The 19,384-nt window shown below is 49.2% G+C and overlaps 1 protein-coding gene across 1 annotated transcript; it reads left to right on the top strand.

Moving 5' to 3' along the window:
* Positions 1–10,197: 10,197 nt before the first annotated feature.
* Positions 10,198–12,132, top strand: LOC136472725 (cyclin-dependent kinase B2-1). The gene is made up of 6 exons (XM_066470427.1): positions 10,198–10,731; positions 10,839–11,012; positions 11,105–11,198; positions 11,277–11,346; positions 11,470–11,608; positions 11,767–12,132. Exons 1-6 carry the CDS (start codon positions 10,321–10,323, stop codon positions 11,857–11,859), a joined length of 981 nt encoding a protein of 326 aa, XP_066326524.1. The 5' UTR covers positions 10,198–10,320; the 3' UTR covers positions 11,860–12,132.
* Positions 12,133–19,384: the final 7,252 nt, after the last annotated feature.

Here is a 19,384-nt window from a genome sequence, read left to right on the forward strand (position 1 = left end):
TCTCAGATGGCTTGGTCACGCACCCTGCGGACCGCGCCGTGCTCCAAGCAGAGCCTCTCTATGGTCTAACGTAGCTCATCGCGCTCCCTATGTAGCCAGGCAACCGCCTTAGTGTCTAGGTTTGCCCTCTACTGTAGGGCCACGGACCTCTCCTCAGCTCCTAGCTTGAGCTCCTACTCCTTCTCCACCTTGGCCAGGAGGTCGAGGATCCGCTGGCGGGCTTTGGCGCCCCTCTGGACCAGCTCGTCCCGCTCCTTCCAAACTCTAGCGGCCTCCTCTTTGTCCTATCATGCCCTCACTAATAGATCCTAGAATGCCTTCTTAGCATCCTTTGTGTCCCGATGGGCCTCAGCCTCCCGCTGTCGGAGCCCAGCCGCCTCCTCGGCTAGGGGAGTTAGCTCGGCCACCCGCTATTGGGCAACAACAAGCTAGGTGCTCACATCCCCATGTAGCTAGGCCTCTTTGGTGAGGTGGTCCCATTTCTCCTTCTGCTCATGGAGGAACCGGGATTTCTCTCGGCTACGAGCGATAAGGGACTCAAAAGAAGATCAATGTCAAAACACAAAAATGCATAAAGAAAGAAGAAAGCAAGAAGAAAGGTTAAGTGGATACCTAGCCAGTAGGGACGATGACATCATGTAGGATGCCCCTGGCCTAGTTTAGGACTTCTAGCATGGCCGAGATCTGTTCATTGAGACTCTCCCGCTCTATGCTCTCAGTAGCATCGTCGAGCGAGAAGAGTATCGACATTAGGTCTTCTGGATCCATCCACTGGAGCAGCGACTCACCCTGCGTGGGCGAGCGACTGCCCCCCGACGTCAGGGCTCAGGGCAACCCCCCATTGGTCCTCTCCACCACCGCCATGATTCTCGAGGACCCTTTGGTCGTGTCTCCCTCCGTCCGACCCACGTCGGGCACCGTCACCTAGGCCGTCGGTGGCACGGATCATGCCACATCCTTGGGCACCACCATAGCTACATCCAGCTGCGCCTGGCTTGTCACGGTCATGGCCACCTCCACTTGCATTGGTGGGGCCTTGACCGGTGGTGCCACACCCACCACAGACGGCGCCACAAGCGCGAGCGGCAGCTCTATTCGCTCCGACATTGGCAGCAGAATCGCCTCTGTCGCCAGTTGCTCAGCGACCTTTGAGGGCGCTCCCTCAGCCCCAGCATCCGCTTGACCCACCAAGGGCATGGGAGCCACCTCCTTGCTTGAATGGTGACACTCTTCTTGGGCGCTAGCGCCAAGGAAGTGCCCCATCTGACCCGTCTCCCAACGCTGCAAGAAAAGAAAAGGCATAAGTCATGTTAAAAACAGAGAAAATAGAGGAGTTGAAGACTTACATGGGCGCTGTTGGACGTTGGATATGTTTGGGGGACGAACCCCAAGTCCCTGCTCCACCTCCTCGGTGTGGGGCCGTTTTGAGCCCGACCCCTACTCCTGGGCTGAGGGGCTAGCCTCCCTTGCATCTAGGGGCACGACGGTGGAGCCACTCCCCTCCCTTGGCACCTCGGGCATGGCAGTGGATTCATCTACCCCCACCGGCTCTTGGGGGCAGTGGCAGATCCGCTCACCCCCGCTGGCTCTTGAGGCATGGTAGTAGGGTCGACCCCCTCTACTAGCACCTTGGGCACGGCAGCAGATCTGCCCACCCCTGATGGCTCTGAGGCTGGGCCAACGGTTCAGATCACCTCCTCTAGCCTCACGGACGCACCTTCCCTTACATGGAATGGGAAGGGTCCCTACATGGATGAGTGGGTCCCTGTTAGTGTATCCTCGCTCTCCAGGTTATCCCACTCGGTGTCGGCAACTACCTCGTCGTCATCATCATCACTGTCCATGTCCTCCCCGCGCTCCCATGCATGCAGCTTCTGCTACTTCTTCTTCCTCTCGTCCTCCCTCGCCTTCCGCTGCCGCTCGGTCGCAGCGCAGTTGGCCGTCATCATGACTAGGTCCTTCAGCAGCAGAGCCAAAAGATCCATAAGGATGATTTTCTTTGGCTAGTCCCCCTATCTCAATATTAGCGTCAAGAGGTCGAGAGTTCAATTAAAAAGGAGGCATGAGGAAAGAAAACTTATGAAGACAATGTACCTCGGTTCTGGCCACATTGGGGGATGCCCCGACACTAGATATATGAAATCAAGGACAGCGTCGGTGTCATCCCACGAAGGCTCCATCACCTCCTTGATGCGCTGCGCCACTTCAAAGGGGGAGAGGGCTCCCTCGGCAAGCGTCGTCCCATCGAGTGATGCCCCAGGCGCCATCATGTGCAGGGGAAGCATGTGCCTCATCAGTAGCACCACCCTCCACGCATGGTAGGCGTCAATGATCCCCAACCCGTTCACACCCACTCCTTTAGAATTCGGACGGCGACGAGATGGTCCTAGATTTTCTTCTTGCCTTTCTCCAGGACTCCCCAACTCCTCCATGATTCCGGGACCTCTTCAATGAGACGTCCGGTGAACTCTGGCAAGGGGGCGGTTGCATTGTTCTTGACATAGAACCAATGTGAATGCCACCCCTTATTGGAGGTCGATAGACGCATCGGTGGATATTCGTTGACACGGTTGTTGCGAAGCTGGATGCCGGCACATCCCATTGGCACGTTCAGCTCCTGCTTCTTCTCTCGCTTCTTCAGAAGGGTGACGACGAAGAAGTACCACCATAGGTCGAAGTGGGGACTAATCCCTAAGAACCCCTCACAAAGGGCAACGAATGTCGCAATGTGCTGGATTCCATTGGGATTAAGGTGTTGTAGCTCCACCTTGTAGTAATGCAGCAACCCCCAAAGGAACTTGTGGGTGGAGGTGGTGAATCCCTGCTCGTGGAAGTGAGTGAAGGACACAACATAGCCATCAGGCAGCAACGGTGCGTCCTCATCACTGGGCAACCGCCACTCCTCAGTGGTGGTCCACGCGTAGAGAAGACCATGGTGGACAAGGCCCTCCAGGGGCTGGAGGGTGATATTGGATCTGCACCATGGCTCCATTGAATGATTGGGGTGGGTGGATGCGGACTTGACGGTGGCTGAGATGCGAATCAGGGAGCTTGGGCGATTGGCGGCGCAGGTTGCAGAAGCGAAGGCAAGGAGGCAAAGTATGAAACCCTAGGGGCGAACCCTTTGGTTTTATAGGGGCAACGAATGCGAAGAAGGCAACCATCCACCTAGATCTCCGTGCCTGCCATGATCCACTACCAAGCCATGTCACGGGATATGTGCCTTCAATCCCTATCCTTTCCCTCTGAAGACGCGCCAGACATTTTGCCTCCCCTGACAGACCAGGATTCTTTGCCTACAAAGGGGATACGGGTTAAAAAGCATTTTCTTTGGCCCACCTAGGCCCAGGAGTTCGAGGGCTAGCCCATCAATGGTTTTGACAGTCGTCCCAAGGCACTCATAGGACAAAGGATGGGCCCACAAGCAGCCAAAAACTCAGACACATGAGCTTCACAGGAGTCTCGGTTCACGATCAAGTCTCAGCCGGGCTAACCCTGGATGGATCCCCGCAAACGGGATACTAGGGTCTCATTTAAGCTATCCAGCTAACAAGCCATCAAATCTCACAGCCATATCCATGAAGGGTCCGAATCACCCCCAAGCGATTCTATCCGAATCATCCGGGGGCTCGAGGGCTTACACCCGATGGGTGCGCTCGCGCGCACCCTTTGGCAAGTCGAATCACCCCCTGGGCAATTCTATCCGAATCACCCAGGGGCTCGAGGGCTACACCCGATGGGTGGCTCGCGCGCACACTCTGGCAAGTTGAATCACCCCCCGGGCGATTCTATCCGAATCACCCAGGGGCTCGGGGGCTACACCCGTCGGGTGCACTCGCACGCACCCTCTGGCAAGTCAAGTCACCCCCCAGGCAATTCTATCCGAATCACCAAGGGGCTTGAGGGCTACTGTCGGGGATCAAATACTAGGGTACCCAAAGAGGAGGAGCTAATAACCATCAAACGTTGATGCTTCCGAACAGACAAAAGTGCGACTACACCTCTTGCCCAAACGACCAAAGGTTAACTCCATCTTGTCTGGCCCCCAAAGGTTGGCTCTGCTCGGCTGACCCGTAAGGGCTGGCTCTACCTCGCTCGACCCCCGAGGGCTGGCTCCGCCTCGCCCAACATTTGAGGGCTGGCTCCACCTCGCTCGACGTCCGAGGGCTGGCTCCACCTCGCTCGACGTCTGAGGGGAGGCTCCGCCTCGCTCGATGTTCGAGGGATGACTCCGCCTCGCCCAACGTCTAAGGCCAGACTCCATCTCGCCTGACCCCTGAGGGTTGGCTCCGCCTCACACAATGTCCGAGGGATGGCTCCGCCTTGCTCGACATCTGAGGGATGGCTCCGCCTCGCTCGATGTCTAAGGGCAAGCTCTGCCTCGCCCGACGTCTGAGGGCAGACTCCGCCTCGCCCGACGACTACGCACTGCTCCTTCATAACTATGCACGCAGATAAGGCGAGGCACTCAACTTAACCGCAATATTAGGGACCAAACCCTACACGCCTGTAGGAAAGTACCATTAGGATATAACAAGACGGGCGCTTTAAGCCCTTCCAGGCATGTCAGAGCCCGAACAGTGTTGTGGCACCGACATTTGTCTTACAGTGTTGGGAGCGCCGCCATTTGCCCTCGGGCGCGGATCCTGACGGAAGAATACGACAACCACTACGGTCTAGGAGGAGACTCACATCCTCTATAGTGACGGACGTGCGGTCACCGTGTCGTCCGCTCCCCGTAGGGTCACGGATCAATACCCTGGTCTGTTGCGCTGCCTGTTGGGACGGGATGGGACGTGACCACTTGCTGATCAAGCCAGAGCACGGCATCATCAGTGGATAGACGCCCACCATGGAGCTATCCCTAGCACCGTCTGCCATGTCAGCAGGACTCGCTCAGAGGAAAAGGAAGACCCGGCACCTTCGAAAGACCTTCTTTACCTATGGTTTTTTTCTTTCTCCCATCTGTAATCTCTGCTTTCCCTTGGTCTATAAAAGGGAAGGCATGACACCCCACTAAGGGACCGATCGATAGAACACACCACGCATCACATAACACACAGCTGAGGAGCAACAAAGCTCGTAGTGTCCTTTCAACCTTTCCATCAGAGACTTGGGACATGTCCCTCTCTCGTCCGTTTGTAACCCCTACTATGAACCTTTTAGTGCTAATAACACGAGTAGCAGCCGCAAATTGGACGTAGGGACATTCTGCCCGAACCAATATAAACCTTGTGTCTTTTAACACACCATCTGGGTCCAACGCGCAATAATACAAATTTACTTGTTGGTGTTTACTCAAAACACCGACATCGATCTATTTATCTATCTATCTATCTATCCGTGAAGGTAAGGAAGGAAGCAACAACGGTGAGAGTGCTTACAACAGGAGACACCGAGGGAGGCAAAAGTTGGAGGAGGAGGAGGCATCGGGGAGGGGGTGGGGGCAAGCAAGCAGCGAGGCGCAGTCAGCGCTGGGGCAGGCTTCTCGGCGACGATGAGATGACCGCGACGGCGATGGTGAGCAGCATGTCACGATAGGGGGTTGCACGGCGATGGTGAAACGACCGCGGCGCGGCTATCGTTGAGAAGCCTACAAGTGAAACAAAATCAACCAAATCCATCAGTATATGCCTCATCCGAATCGGTCCTCTCGCCATGCAAACAGAGAATGGCGCCACCTAGGCTACCTTCAGTGCATGGCGCACCTAGCAAACCATGGAATCGGAAGAGATTGGAGTTAGATGAGGAACAAATCCAAATCGAATCCGTGAGGTGGAAGCGTCGGGACGGGATCCAACTTACCGGTGAGCGCGGTGACCTATGCTCCGCCTAGATCCGGGTCTGGCAGAAAACTGCAGTCACCGGCGGAGTCATCGGGTCGCCGCGGGGGATTCTTCTCAACGGAGACGGAGCCAAAGCGAGCGCAGATGAAGTGAGCTCTATCTGAGGCGTCGCTGTAGGGAGGAGAGAGGAAGCGCAAGTCCCAAGATTTGAACAGTTACTCCTTCCCTCTCTATGACTAGTGGGCCAGGCACCGCGGTTGGGTTGGAAATGCTAGATGCACGCCGAGCCTTGGATGATCCAACGACGGCAAGAGGAGCGTGCGTGTGTGCCAGCAAACGCACGCACGGCAGAAACAAAGTCATTACCATATAAGTAACTACAACGATATAGTTATTTATAGTGTGTGTGTGTATATATATATACACACACACACATGTCTATAGAAATGATTTTTCAAACAAAAACTCAGATATATATACCTTATTATATATTATTATAAAACAAAAAATTAGATGAGCCTTTAAACAAATGGCAATGAACATATTTTAAAATTCATCCTTTGGTATCTTTAGTCAACAACTAGTCTACTCGTATAAAAAAAACTACTACGACAATTATGTTTAATTTATCTATTTTTAAATGAATCAAATTTTGTTGTTATAAATTATATATGAGGAGACATTGATGGTTAAAATGTGACATTGATATGATGACTGCAGCAAGTCAAATTGCTGGTTATGTTTTGAATTTGTTGAGTGTCCTCTGTGTGCCCGTTTGGTAGTGTCATGGTGGAGCATCTAGGTGCATAGGTTATGGATAGCCCACTAACGGCCCGTGTGAATTGCCATTCCAAGGTTATTCGAAGAAGCAGGCATGTTAACGCTTTAGGCTTCTATATAGCCGAAATGCAGAAATTCTAAGCGAATCACAAAGTGATTATATCGAAATCAGTCCATTTTAACACGAAAATAGGAAAAATTCTGCATTCAAAGAGTCTTAATCTGAACATATGTAAATAACATATACTCCATCCGTCCTGTAATATAGTGGATTCTAACGTTCAAAATTTATCCTCAAATATAACGCATTCTAGAGGACAAAATTCAGTTTTGCATTAAATAGTTTTCATTTATCGACCAATCACCATTAATTACGTTAATGATAGCGTCTGATTATGAAATAAAACAAGAGTACATGAGTCTTTTATGTTCTCTCTTAATTTATCTTAAAATTCTTAAAATGCACTATATGTCCATACCCCATGGCCATATATATGTAAAGATGGCAACGGGTAAAATCCGCGTGGATACTAGCCCTAGATATCCATACCCGCGAGCAAAAATCCGTGCCCGCGCCCGCGCCCGTTAACCGTCACGGGTAGAAAACCATGCCCATGCCCGCTATCCGCGGATATCACATGCCCGCGGGCACACCCGTATACCCGCAAAAATGAAGCAACAAAGCACCCAACCATATCTTAATAGCAAGTAAGAAACAATATATCAAAAAATAAACGTCTATATCTCAACATTAGATAAAGTATGACACATTGACCATACAAGAGTCATCAAAAGTCTACATTAGTGTATCTCAAGTCATCACAAATTAACACGAATAAAGACATACAACCGTATATAGACTTATAGGGTCATTGGCGCAGGTCTAGCGGGTTTGCAGGTGCGGATATCATTTTTCCATGCCCGCGAGCAAATATCCATCGGGTTTAGAATCACACACATGCCCGTGCCCGTGGGCACAAACTTAAACCCATATCCATGCCTATCGGATTTTCTATCTGCAGGCACGCGGATATTTTGTGCCCGTTGTCATCTTTATATATATGCATGTGTGTCACTGGCCATTGTGCTGGGAGATATAGATCCCTTTAGACTCGAGATAATACACACATAGATATAGGCAATGAGTTTTTTTTGTGTAACAATAAGAGCAAGTATAACAAGGATTACTCAGCCGGCTAAATAGAGTCCACATCAGAAAAGTAGCGTGATTTGGCAGAGAGTGAAAAGGAGATAGGTCAGAGCCGGCGCGGTATTAAAACCGACTGATAAGCCGATTGAATCTATTTTATTGTAAAAAAAATACTGTAAATTCTAGATGAGCTATAACTCTCGGCCCGGCTGCCTGTTCCAGCCAGCTGCAGGCTGCAGGTCGACGTTTGGCTCCCCATCTTTCTCGCTTTGGATGCCGTGATACGTCCACACATACGTAAGTATTTAATGCTTGTGATTATTGTTGCAGCCAACATATAATGGCCTCGTTCGCTGGCACGAAACTTGATTGAAACTGATTAAAAAACACTGTTCGGGCTAAATTATTGTGAGATAAAAATACTGTTTCGATTGAAAAAAAAAGCCGAACAAATCGAATATGGGGTAAGCTGAACATGACCAATATGAGTTGGCTATATAACTAGCTATATACGACATGGCATGGGGTGTTACAACTTTTAGCTGGCTAAATTATTTGCTCTATTCGTTTGGCTGATAAGTCATGACTAGAAATATCGTTAGTTAATTTGTTACGAGAAAAAAAATATTATTTATTGATTAAAAAAAAGTACAGCTTATAAGTCAAATAAACCCTAGCCATGTGCTCTTCTCACGAGGCTGCTCTCTAGCTCCATGATCATCTGCCCCCTCTGAATCTTCTCGCCAAGAAGGCTGCCAGACTGACCACTCGCCCTACAAATAAATTGGGGCACATCATCAGAAGCTCAGTACGTGGCCAGAAGCTCAGTACGTGGTTTTAAAATTGCCAAGCGCGTATCCATCAACACAGCTAGCGTGCAATGGGCGCCGCCAGGACGCCGCTCCTCGCGCTCGCCGTCGTTCTGCTCCTTGCCGCCGCCATGACCGTCGGCGGCCACGAGCACACGCTCGCGCGCCTGGCTGATGGTCATCCCACCGCTGAGCGGCACAAAAGCATTGGTGAGTGACAACATGACCTCCTTCAGTTCTCTGCCACCTGATGAGCTATCACATCGATCTGTTTGTCTCGCCGTGGGCTGCTAACACGTACGCTCGTGCCATGGCAGTTACCGGAGCCGGAGCCGGAGGCTCCGCCGCCGTGGAAGAGGACAAGGCGTACATCTTCGGGCGGCCTCTGTTCAAGGTTCCACCCAGCAGCCCGTGCCGCCGTGCCAAGTCCGCGCGCTGCTGAAAAGATTTCGAGCTCCTGACTGTCACTCAGCATCCTTTCCTCTTTCCTGGACTGCACGCCGATGAGAATTTATTAGTTCTCTCAAATAATATAGGCTTGTTGTTACCGGTCAATTGCTAAGCTAAGCTTCTTGTCTCAATGGAGTGAGTGACTGAGTGTATGCCTGATGGCCTTGAGACTTGGTTATTGGATTTTTTTTAAAAAAATAATAAATAAACTTGGGATGGTTGCCGAGACACCTTTTGGAGCAAGAGCCACATTTTCATAATAGAAAAAGGGGCGTCCAATAGCCTCTTTGGGAAGCAATCCGTCCATTGACACCCTGTCACCGGGCAAGTAAGTAAGTATTTGCTTACTGTTACCTGTGTACTGGATTGGCAGTTTGGAAGTCTTGCCTGAGGTGGATGACGCTTTTTGCCGCATCCAGTCCTTTGGGAACTCACTTATACCAAACAAAACAGAGCATTAGGCACTGCTGATTCATGTGATGTGGTTGTAAGTAACTGTTGTACTTGCTTACTTAGCTGCTGATGTTCTGTGGTGATACTGCAACTGTTACCTGTCAGAATTTGTGATCTTGGAGTTGTTTAGTAGCGTGTTTGATTGGATGATTTGATCTGCACCCACGGTCTCAAGACGTGGGTTATCTTGATTCAAATTGTTAATCTCTTTGTTCTGGAATGCCATGGATCCAAAGTCCTCTCACATGCTATGTGCTTTCGGATCAAAGCTTCTGCTTCTCAACTGGTAGGAAGAGCCACTTTGACAAAGGCCACACAAAACGACCTTTCCCCATAATATTTGTGTTGCAGACTCGATCCTATTTATTTTTGGCAGCTTGCAGGGCAGACTCGATCCTATTTATTTTTTGGCAGCTGAAAAATTAGCAAATAGTCAAAATGAGATCCATATAATCTATTCTTTTTTTTCATTGCTGGTAGCTTACATTTCTGTCGAAAACGCTGCTTGTAACTAACTCGTACGACAGCAAATAACGGCCCATAACTTGTATGAAAGCAAAGAAACGGCCCACGAAGGCCAACAACGGCCCATAGCTCGTATGAAAGCAAAGCAACGGCCCATCCCACGCGTGCGCCTCCAGTCCCTCCACCGAAAGCGTGGGCGATTCCAAATTCGTAATCCCCAAAAGGAGCCGTTGGAGCGCCTCCCCTCAAACGGCTCTCTTCCCCCTCCTCCGCTCCCTCCCGCATACAAATCCTCCCCCCAATCCCAAACCCTACTCCATCCACCACGCGCCCCGCTCCAGTTCCACGCACCCACCCACCGACGCCATCTCCGACGAGCAACCCAAATCCGCCGCGCGCGAGAGAGAGCGAGGGCCGGATCCGACCGATGGCGACGATCCAGCACCAGGCGGCTGCGGCGGCGGCGCCGAGCACGACGACTGGCGGCGGGCAGCGCGCGATGGACCTGTACGAGAAGCTGGAGAAGGTCGGAGAGGGGACGTACGGGAAGGTGTACAGGGCGCGGGAGAAGGCGACGGGCCGGATCGTGGCGCTGAAGAAGACGCGGCTCCCCGAGGACGACGAGGGCGTGCCCCCGACCGCGATGCGGGAGGTCTCCCTGCTGCGGATGCTGTCGCAGGACCCGCACGTGGTGCGCCTGCTGGACCTCAAGCAGGGCGTCAACAAGGAGGGGCAGACCATTCTCTACCTCGTCTTCGAGTACATGGACACCGACCTGAAGAAGTTCATCCGCGGACACCGCAGCAACCGCGAGAAGATCCCCTCGGCCACCGTGAAGGTACGTTCTCGGTTTCCTGCCCACTCTTCCTTCTCTCCAACCCTATGCCGTGCGCTCCAGGTGTTTGTGCGAATGCGTTACCCCATGTTTGATGTTTGTACTCGCAGATCCTCATGTACCAGTTGTGCAAGGGCGTAGCCTTCGTCCACGGCCGCGGGGTGCTGCACCGGGACCTCAAACCGCATAACCTGCTCATGGACCGCAAGACCATGGCGCTCAAGATCGCTGATCTCGGCCTCAGCCGCGCCATCACCGTCCCTGTCAAGAAGTACACCCACGAGGTCGGTTTCCATCAGCCGTGCATTAATGTTTCCTCTTGGTCCCTCTTATTGGATCTGATTAACATTGGAATTAACCTGAAACGTCTGTGCAGATTCTTACCCTCTGGTACAGGGCCCCTGAGATTCTCCTTGGCGCCACACACTACTCCACGCCTGTTGACATATGGTCTGTTGGGTGCATTTTCGGTATGATTTCGATGATGAACTCAGAGATCACTTCTGAATGCAAACTGTTTCAGAATTCTAACCTGGTGTAAATTGCAGCTGAGTTGGTTACCAACCAGCCACTTTTCCCTGGTGACTCCGAGTTGCAGCAGCTGCTCCACATCTTCAAGTAATGTCCCCCAGTGCCATAGTTCATTGTTTTATACTGTCTGATACTGACGATTACACACACCTTGGTGAATGGTGACTGTCTGATACTGACGGTGATCCATCCTGTTTCCTCGAATGCCAGGTTGCTGGGCACCCCGAATGAGGAGCTGTGGCCAGGCGTTGGCAAGCTGCCCAATTGGCACGAGTACCCCCAGTGGAGGCCGACGAAGCTGTCCACTCTTGTGCCCGGTCTTGACGCTGATGGTTATGATCTTCTTGAGGTCAGTACTGTGTCAGTAGTGAAAATGGCGCAGTACTCTTAATTTTGTGCAATATATGCATCTACTAGCCTATAAGAGAAAATGGCAGTGGTGGCTGAGAAGAACTGTGTGTTATATCTGCGGGGGATTACATATTCATATTCTTATTTGTGTTGCAGAAAATGCTGGAGTACGAGCCGGCGAAGCGGATCCCGGCGAAGAAGGCCCTGGAACATCCCTACTTCAACGACGTGAGGAAGGAGATGCACTGACTGAAGCGATTCAATAATCCACCGAGGGTGTGTTGAGCATGATTGCCCTGAAGCAGTTCTTTTGCTACCAGGGCACAGTAGCCTACCTTAGTTTCTGTTTTCTACTAGCTGCCTTAGTTTATGTTTTCTACTAGCTGATTTTCCTGTGTGCTGTCTGCTGTGAACCATTCGCTTTGGTGGTTGTGATGGATGAAAACGCTAGGGATAAGTAAGTTGAACATAAGCCTTGGCGAGTGAAATGATGTTTATTGCATCTGTGTTGCCTTGCTCGATCATGTTCTCGTGGCCGGATTATGCAGGGTACTCATTCGTTGTAGCTTGATCTTGATGGCCATCGGCAGCTGTCCAGTACAGGGGAGGCGATGTGTCAGAGTGCTAAGTGTTGGTTATTCATCCCTGCCTCACATCGTCATCGTTTTGGTTATATACATACGATGTGAGGCGATGTGAGTCATCTTCCATGGAAAGAGGGGCACTGAAATTTGAAAGGACCCGGAAAAGGAATGAAAACGAGATACGGGCTCCACGGTGGGCGTGACAGTAGCTCCTGCGTCCTGTTTGCCAAACTCCTACACAACTACTGGAGCTGTTGTCTTGCCCGTGTTTGCAAGTTCAAACATACAAATTATATTCTTCTTCGATGGTTTTCTACTCTCTCCATCCTTGAATAAATCAATTCTTAGAGTTGTTTTAAGTCAAAAACTTCCTTTAAGTTTGACTTAAATTATATAAAAAAGAATGCTAAGGATCATTGACACCAAATTAGTATCACTACATTAGATACGTTTGATGTCATAAATATTATTGTTTCTTTCAGCAATTTAATCAGACATAAAATGATTTATTTAACTTATGATAATAGAGAGATGAATTTATCCGGACTGTGAAGAAATGAAGAAGTAAAGATTATTCTGAGAGCCGTGTTGGGTTGACAGACAAACGGACCAGCGTGTCATATACCGAGCTTGTGCCAAAGCCCAAAGCAGCCCGGCAGGCCAGGACCGTGAAGTCCGTCGTCTGCAAGCGGTAAGGAAGGAGTAGGCGAGTAGCACCAGCACGTCTCTGCTCAAGATCATCCTGATGTATCAAAGGAATTATGGGAAGGAAGATGGAAAGAGAGTGGGAGAAAGGACGGAACGCCTCGTCGTCGTCGTAACAGTGCGCGTGAGTGAGGCTGATTCCTGATCTCGTGGCAAACCATTACTATAGGTACTAGTACCAAAAATGGAAGGCGACGTGTTTACCGGCTCGATTCACGATATGTTTCCACCACTAAAATTCAGTCCCTATCACATCGACTACAGTAAACATGTGTAGACACTATTTTAAACATAGACTAATTATAAAACTAATTACACAGATTGAGACTAATTTATGAGACGAACCTATTAAGTCTAATTAGTCCATGATGTGACAATACGGTGCTACAGTAACATGTGCTAATGATAGATTAATTAGGCTTAATAGATTCGTCTCGCAAATTAGTCATGGCTTCTGTAATTAGTTTTATTATTAATATCCGAACACCTGATATGACAATAGATATGATATCCGATGTGACATATTCTAAACTTTAGTCAAGACGGCAGCCGGGAAGAGCCAAACGCTCGAGGTCGAGAGGCGTGAGGCACCTGCCGGCTGGAGAGAACCAAACCAACCGTGTACCACTACCACCGCGCCGCGCAGAATCGGTGCGAAAACGACCGGCTGGACTGGATTGCACGGCCGCCGCGCGCCGTGAGCCGGTGGCAGGCCCGGCATGGGCTCTTCGATCGTCGGCCGCGCGGTGCGCTAGTTCGGTGCCAAGTATCAACCGCGTTCGTGTCAGCTGAAGCAGTGCGCCAGTGCACATGGCGTAAGAGCAAGGTTAATAATATAGTCGTCTACGGGCTATATGGAAACTTACAGCCAATATATTAGCACACTTGTATAATAGTTAGCCGGCTTATAGCCCACTTATCTATCTCACATAAGAGCAACCACAATGTTCAGAGAAAGTAGTCCATAGAGAATAAAAAAATAGGTACCAGGTAGCTGATACATTGTAGCAGCAGTCCATAGCAAAAAAATAACAAAAGTTACCCATTGCGCTATGGCCAGCCCACCAAGAAATAAAAAATGTTATTTTAACTGTTCATCTGACACATCACATTAAACATACAAGGAGCCGTTGGCTCAGGAAGCTAGCCGTTGGCCTCCTCTTCACGTGTCTGCTTGCTCCTCTACAAAACCGAAGGGCGTTGGCCTCATCTTCACTTGCCTGCTTGCTGCCTCTACGAACTCAAACTTGAAGTTTGTTGCTCAATTCTCAGCACTTGAGATCCACTCTAGAACACAACTTTCCAATGGAACCTCCCCTCAGATTTTTTTCAAACCTCCTGAATCAGGACTCTCCATCCCAGTACTCATAAGAGGGTAGTGGTCAGATCTCACCTCCTACACCCCAATCTCAGTTTTCCTTTGGAACATCCAACTTTCTACAAAACTTCAATCCTTTTGGTCCTCCGGGAATCCACCCACCATATGGCCAATCTGCTCCCATATTTCAAGGTGTTCAACAACAAGGGAGTTGGTTTCAAGCACCTCCACCAGGCTTTCAAGGATTTCATCTGCATGAAAGTGTTGGTCCTTTGGATGCAACTGTAGGCAATACGCCACCATCAGTGCTGCAATTCGCCCATCTTGGTGGAGCTGCAGCCAACACTTCTCATGGATCCGAGTCAAGTTTTCGATGCTCTGCACAACAAGAGAAGCAATCAGTCAACATTGAAGAGTTAGGTGATAGCAGCGAAGAAGAACCAAAGAGGCGTCAACGCATCAATTGGAGTGAAGAAGAAAATGATAGGCTATTCAGTGCATGGACAAAACACTCCACTGATCCCGTAATCGGCAATGACAGGAAATTTGAGTACTATTAGAAAGCTGTAGCCGCTGAGTTCAACGACAACGTGCCAAATAATAGCCACAAGAGGTCAATCAAACAATTGAAGACACATTGGGGTGATGTCAAGAGGGGTATCACAAAGTTCAGTGGAGCCTATGCTAAAGCTATGAATGCATGCAACAGTGGGCAATCTGATGACATGGTGAAGAAAGCAGCCCATGAGTTTTTCAAGAATGGCAACAAGGGTAGGTCTTTTATATATGAGTACCTATGGGATGTGGCCAAGGAGATGCCCAAATGGTGCAGAATCATCCAAGGGGAGAGCACACCAAAAAGGACCAAGCTATCTAACTCAGGAGCATACACTTCTTCGTCCAACCAAGACACAGAGGGGGAAACCATGAGTAGAGAGGTACGTCCCTGTAACAGAACCGACCAATTATACGAAATTAAGTAAGAAAACCATCCACCAGAGCAGACGATTGAGCAAACTTAAGCCCGTATAACCCGGTAGTCCGTGAAATCACAAAGGATTTCAAACCAACTCGTGTCCCAGCCATGATCGTAATAAGTTTAGCGGTCACCATCACATATTACATAAAAGTTTGCATCACGGATACATCAGAGTTTCAACATAGTTATTACAAAACCAGTTCGAATAAAAGTAGCGGAAGTCATTTATTCAAACCACACACACACTCACGCGGAGTTTAAATATAGTGCCAGCGAATGATCATCTCCAACAAAAGCATCAGATGAGACGTAAGGAATGACCATGCCCATGGTCCTAAGCATCACCCATCGCAGGATAAAGGCAGTTGATACAGTAGCCGTAATACATCTGCCCATCTGCAACAAGTGGGAATAAAACCCTGAGTACGAGAAGGTACTCAGCCAGACTTACCCGACATAACCGAAAATAAATGACACCAAGGATTATGAAGGGCTTTATAGTAGGGTAGCTGACTCATTTGCAAAAAGAAGCATTTTTAGCATTTCAAGAACCTTTCTAAAAGCATTATTGCCAAGTTAATTATTATTAACCTGTCAACTAGGTTTGCACCTATACTAGAGTAAACATGTGATTAAGCAGATAATGATAACCAATGATCATTAAACAACTTCCATACTGTCATATTCACTATAACTGTCCAAGTGTTCCATAACATTTACTACAATGAAGTAACTCAAGTCAAGTGCTCACTATCCAGGAGCGATGGCGATTCGAATCGATTCCTAACCAGCTGGTGATTTGTTCCTTACACAAACCTCACTCACCCGCTAAAGTGAGATATTGATCACCGAGTCAACTTTCCAGGAATCTCGAGTTTGCCAGGAACCACATGTACCCGGGGGCCGACCGACTGCACTTTGGTCTTATCATCCCGCCCCCGTGTCCTACCACACCTGCTCCGGCACAGTGCGTTGCGGGCAATCTACTCGGCCCGAAAAATCTCCCAGCTTCGCGGTCGGAAGGTACTTTATCCGGCCAGCTAAATGTAAGGCATGCGTTCAACATGACTCGAGGCCCAACAACGGTCGGTCCTTAATCGACACAGACGGAAAACACTACAGTCCAAAACTCTGCAAGTCTCTGTCCGGTCTCAACTTCATTTAACACTTAGTTATACCATGACTTCACAGTCATCCAAGCAGATCCAGGTAACCACCTATAGCTCGCAGGTGACAGGAAATCATCTGACTTCTACCGGTCTAAGCCAGCTAAGCATTGACTCGACTGCGGATACCAGGGTAACAAGGATATAGTATAACAAAGGTAAGCAAGGTATAATGCAGCAACGGTTGCAAACAACTCCTGAACGTAATGCATCAATTTAAAGTAAAGTATTTAATTAAATAATTGCAAACCGGGAGAAAAATGCTCCGGGGCTTGCCTCTCTCGAAGGAGCTCGGACGGTGATCGGGGCACTCCGGAAGTTCCTCAACGTCCTCCTCGTCGGCTTCTGGCACTTCCTGCTGCTGCACCTCGAGCTGCTCCTCGGGCTCCTCGGGTATGACGACTGGGTTCTCGGTTTGCGATCCTGTATGATGCAATGCGCGTAAGTGATTATGCAAACGGTGCATCGAATGAGATGAATACAATGGATATGTTTGAATGCAAGGTAGTCAACATCATCCAAGAAAACATACTACAAGCACATGTCATCTACTGCATTCTCTTCTACTACCAATATGTTAAGTTAACATATCTTATGAAATGCTTCAAAGATACACCAAAGCTTTACTAATTTCTTAATCACACTTAAAGCAACACTTGCTTAAACCCTAATTAATAATAGGTTTGAATAGCAACATATATTTCTGATGCTCCTAAAAATCTGAGAAAGTTACAGTAGCATTATACTACCCTAAACAGACTACCATAAAAATTTCATGGCATTTGGATAAGTAAACTATCCTACACAAAAATGACAAGCTATAGCATAAAAATGAGCATGAAATTACTTTGTACTATGAAAAGTGTCAAACAACAGAATTAATATTTTTCCTAGGTTCTTCATAGCCTATAATGACTGTCCAAAAATTACCACATGCATGTTTTATACAAAGTTTGCTCTCTAGCAAAAATAACAAAAATCAGCCATTAAAGGCACTTGAACTACACCTCAAAATTTTCCCACAGCACATGCATGAAACATATTTTTCCTAGGAAGTACATGACATAATAAGATTAACAAACTTGGAATCATATTTTTCTGAAGACTATAGATTTTTCTACACATTTTTCAAGTTATCAGTAATATCCATGATCAAATAAAATCCTACAGAAAAGTATCCCAAAAATGACATGCAATAATTTTTCCAAGTAGATCTAGTGATAAGGAACCTAGCAAATTTTGTTTCAACAAATTTGGAGCAAGTTTGATCACCCAAACATTTTTCAAACCATTTCAGATTTCAATTAACAAATAATAAATGGAAATCAATTCATTTAAGAAATACTGGGCCGGCCCGTGGGGAACAGCTGGCCCATGGCCGCAACTGGCCCACGCGGACCGAGCGAAAGGGGAGCGCGGCGGCCTGGCAGGGCCTCGGCCCACGGCTGCTTTCGGCCTGGCAGGCCTGGCTGGCGGAGGCAGGGTGCCTCGCCGGGGCGCGCGCTGGCGCGGCGGCGTGGCTCGGCCAGCGGCCAGCGGCCATCTCCGGCCACGGCAGCGCAAGCAAGCGAGCGCAGGAGATGTGCGAGGAGAAGGCGAGTTCGGTAGGGTAGCTAGGCGAGGCTGGAGGGGAGAAGGAAGACGGCTTCCATGGCGGCCGAGCACGACGGCGCCATGGCCGTCGGTGGCGAGGCGCGGGGAAGCTCACCCTGGGCTCGGAAGGCGGCGCAAGCGCGAGCGTGAGTCGAAGGAAGGCGAGGCGGAGTTGTGGGCGCGAGGAATTGGAGAATGGCGTGGTGGTGCAGGAGATCAACGTCGGCGGAGCTGCGGGCGCGGCGAGGGCAGAGCTCGAGCTCTCGGCTCTGGAGGGGAGAAGAGGAAACGCGGGCGGGAGTGAGCGAGCGCGCGGGCACCAGCAGGTGAAGGCGAGTGCGTGGGCGCGGTGTCAGGCCGCGGCTGCCGCGCGGCGGGTGACGCCGGCATGTGGTCGCCACGCGGCGGAAGTTCTCTGCCGCGGTCGTGGCGTGGCGCGGCGACCAGCAGGGGAACGGCGCGGCGCGCGGGAGAAGGGCCAGCGCGCGGAGCTGGGCTGGGCCGAGGCGATGTGGGCCGGCGCGGGAGGCGCGCAAGGCACGCGGCTGGCGGGGACGCGGGCCAGGCTGGCTTCGGTAGGCGGGCCAGAAACGAGGCGCAAGGCCCACGAAGGAGGAAAAATCCTTTTCCAAATAAAACTTTCAAGGAATTTTTAAATGCCATCTTTCAAATATTATTTTGAGCAAGAAAATGACCTCTTTTGAAAATGTACCAAAAATGAAAGTTGTTTAGAATTTAATTCTCTACAACTTTGCTTTTATGACCAAAGCCAAATTCTTTCTAGATTTTGAATTGTAACATCAAAGTCCACGTTTAGCTCAAAAACCCTAATTTTTAGAATTTATTTTTGAAGCCAAATTTTGAATTAATTTGAATACAAACATTGCTCCAAAAATTGAACTAATTATTGCTAGATGATTTACAATAGTAGCCAAACATGTTTTACTAACCTAGCAAGAAAATTTCAGGGCAAAACAATTCTTAAACAGGTGTATGCATCATTCAGGTTTTACGCATGTTTCAGATGTTTCGAAGCAGTGTTTCACTTGTTATTCACATGATTAAGCAGTTATGATTTGGATGCTTGATGATGCATGATATGCGTGATTTGCAGTGCCTAAATGCAGGCATAACACCGGGGTGTTACAGCCCTCCCCCCTTATAAAAATCTCGTCCCGAGATTTGGGTTACGAACCATTTGTTATAAAAATCTTCATAAGCTTTTTGTAGATACTCTCCTGTTTCCCAAGTTGCATCTCCCTCATCATGATGATCCCACTGTATCTTATATGTTTTCACCACACTATTCCGAGTAGCACGTTCCTTAGTGTCTAACACCCGGACTGGTTGTTCACGATACACCAAATCTGATTTGAGTTGGATACCTCGAGGTTCTATTCTTTCCTCCGGAACACGCAAACATTTCTTG

Source organism: Miscanthus floridulus, chromosome 8 (assembly GCF_019320115.1).
Source record: "Miscanthus floridulus cultivar M001 chromosome 8, ASM1932011v1, whole genome shotgun sequence".
NCBI classification, from domain to species: domain Eukaryota; kingdom Viridiplantae; phylum Streptophyta; class Magnoliopsida; order Poales; family Poaceae; genus Miscanthus; species Miscanthus floridulus.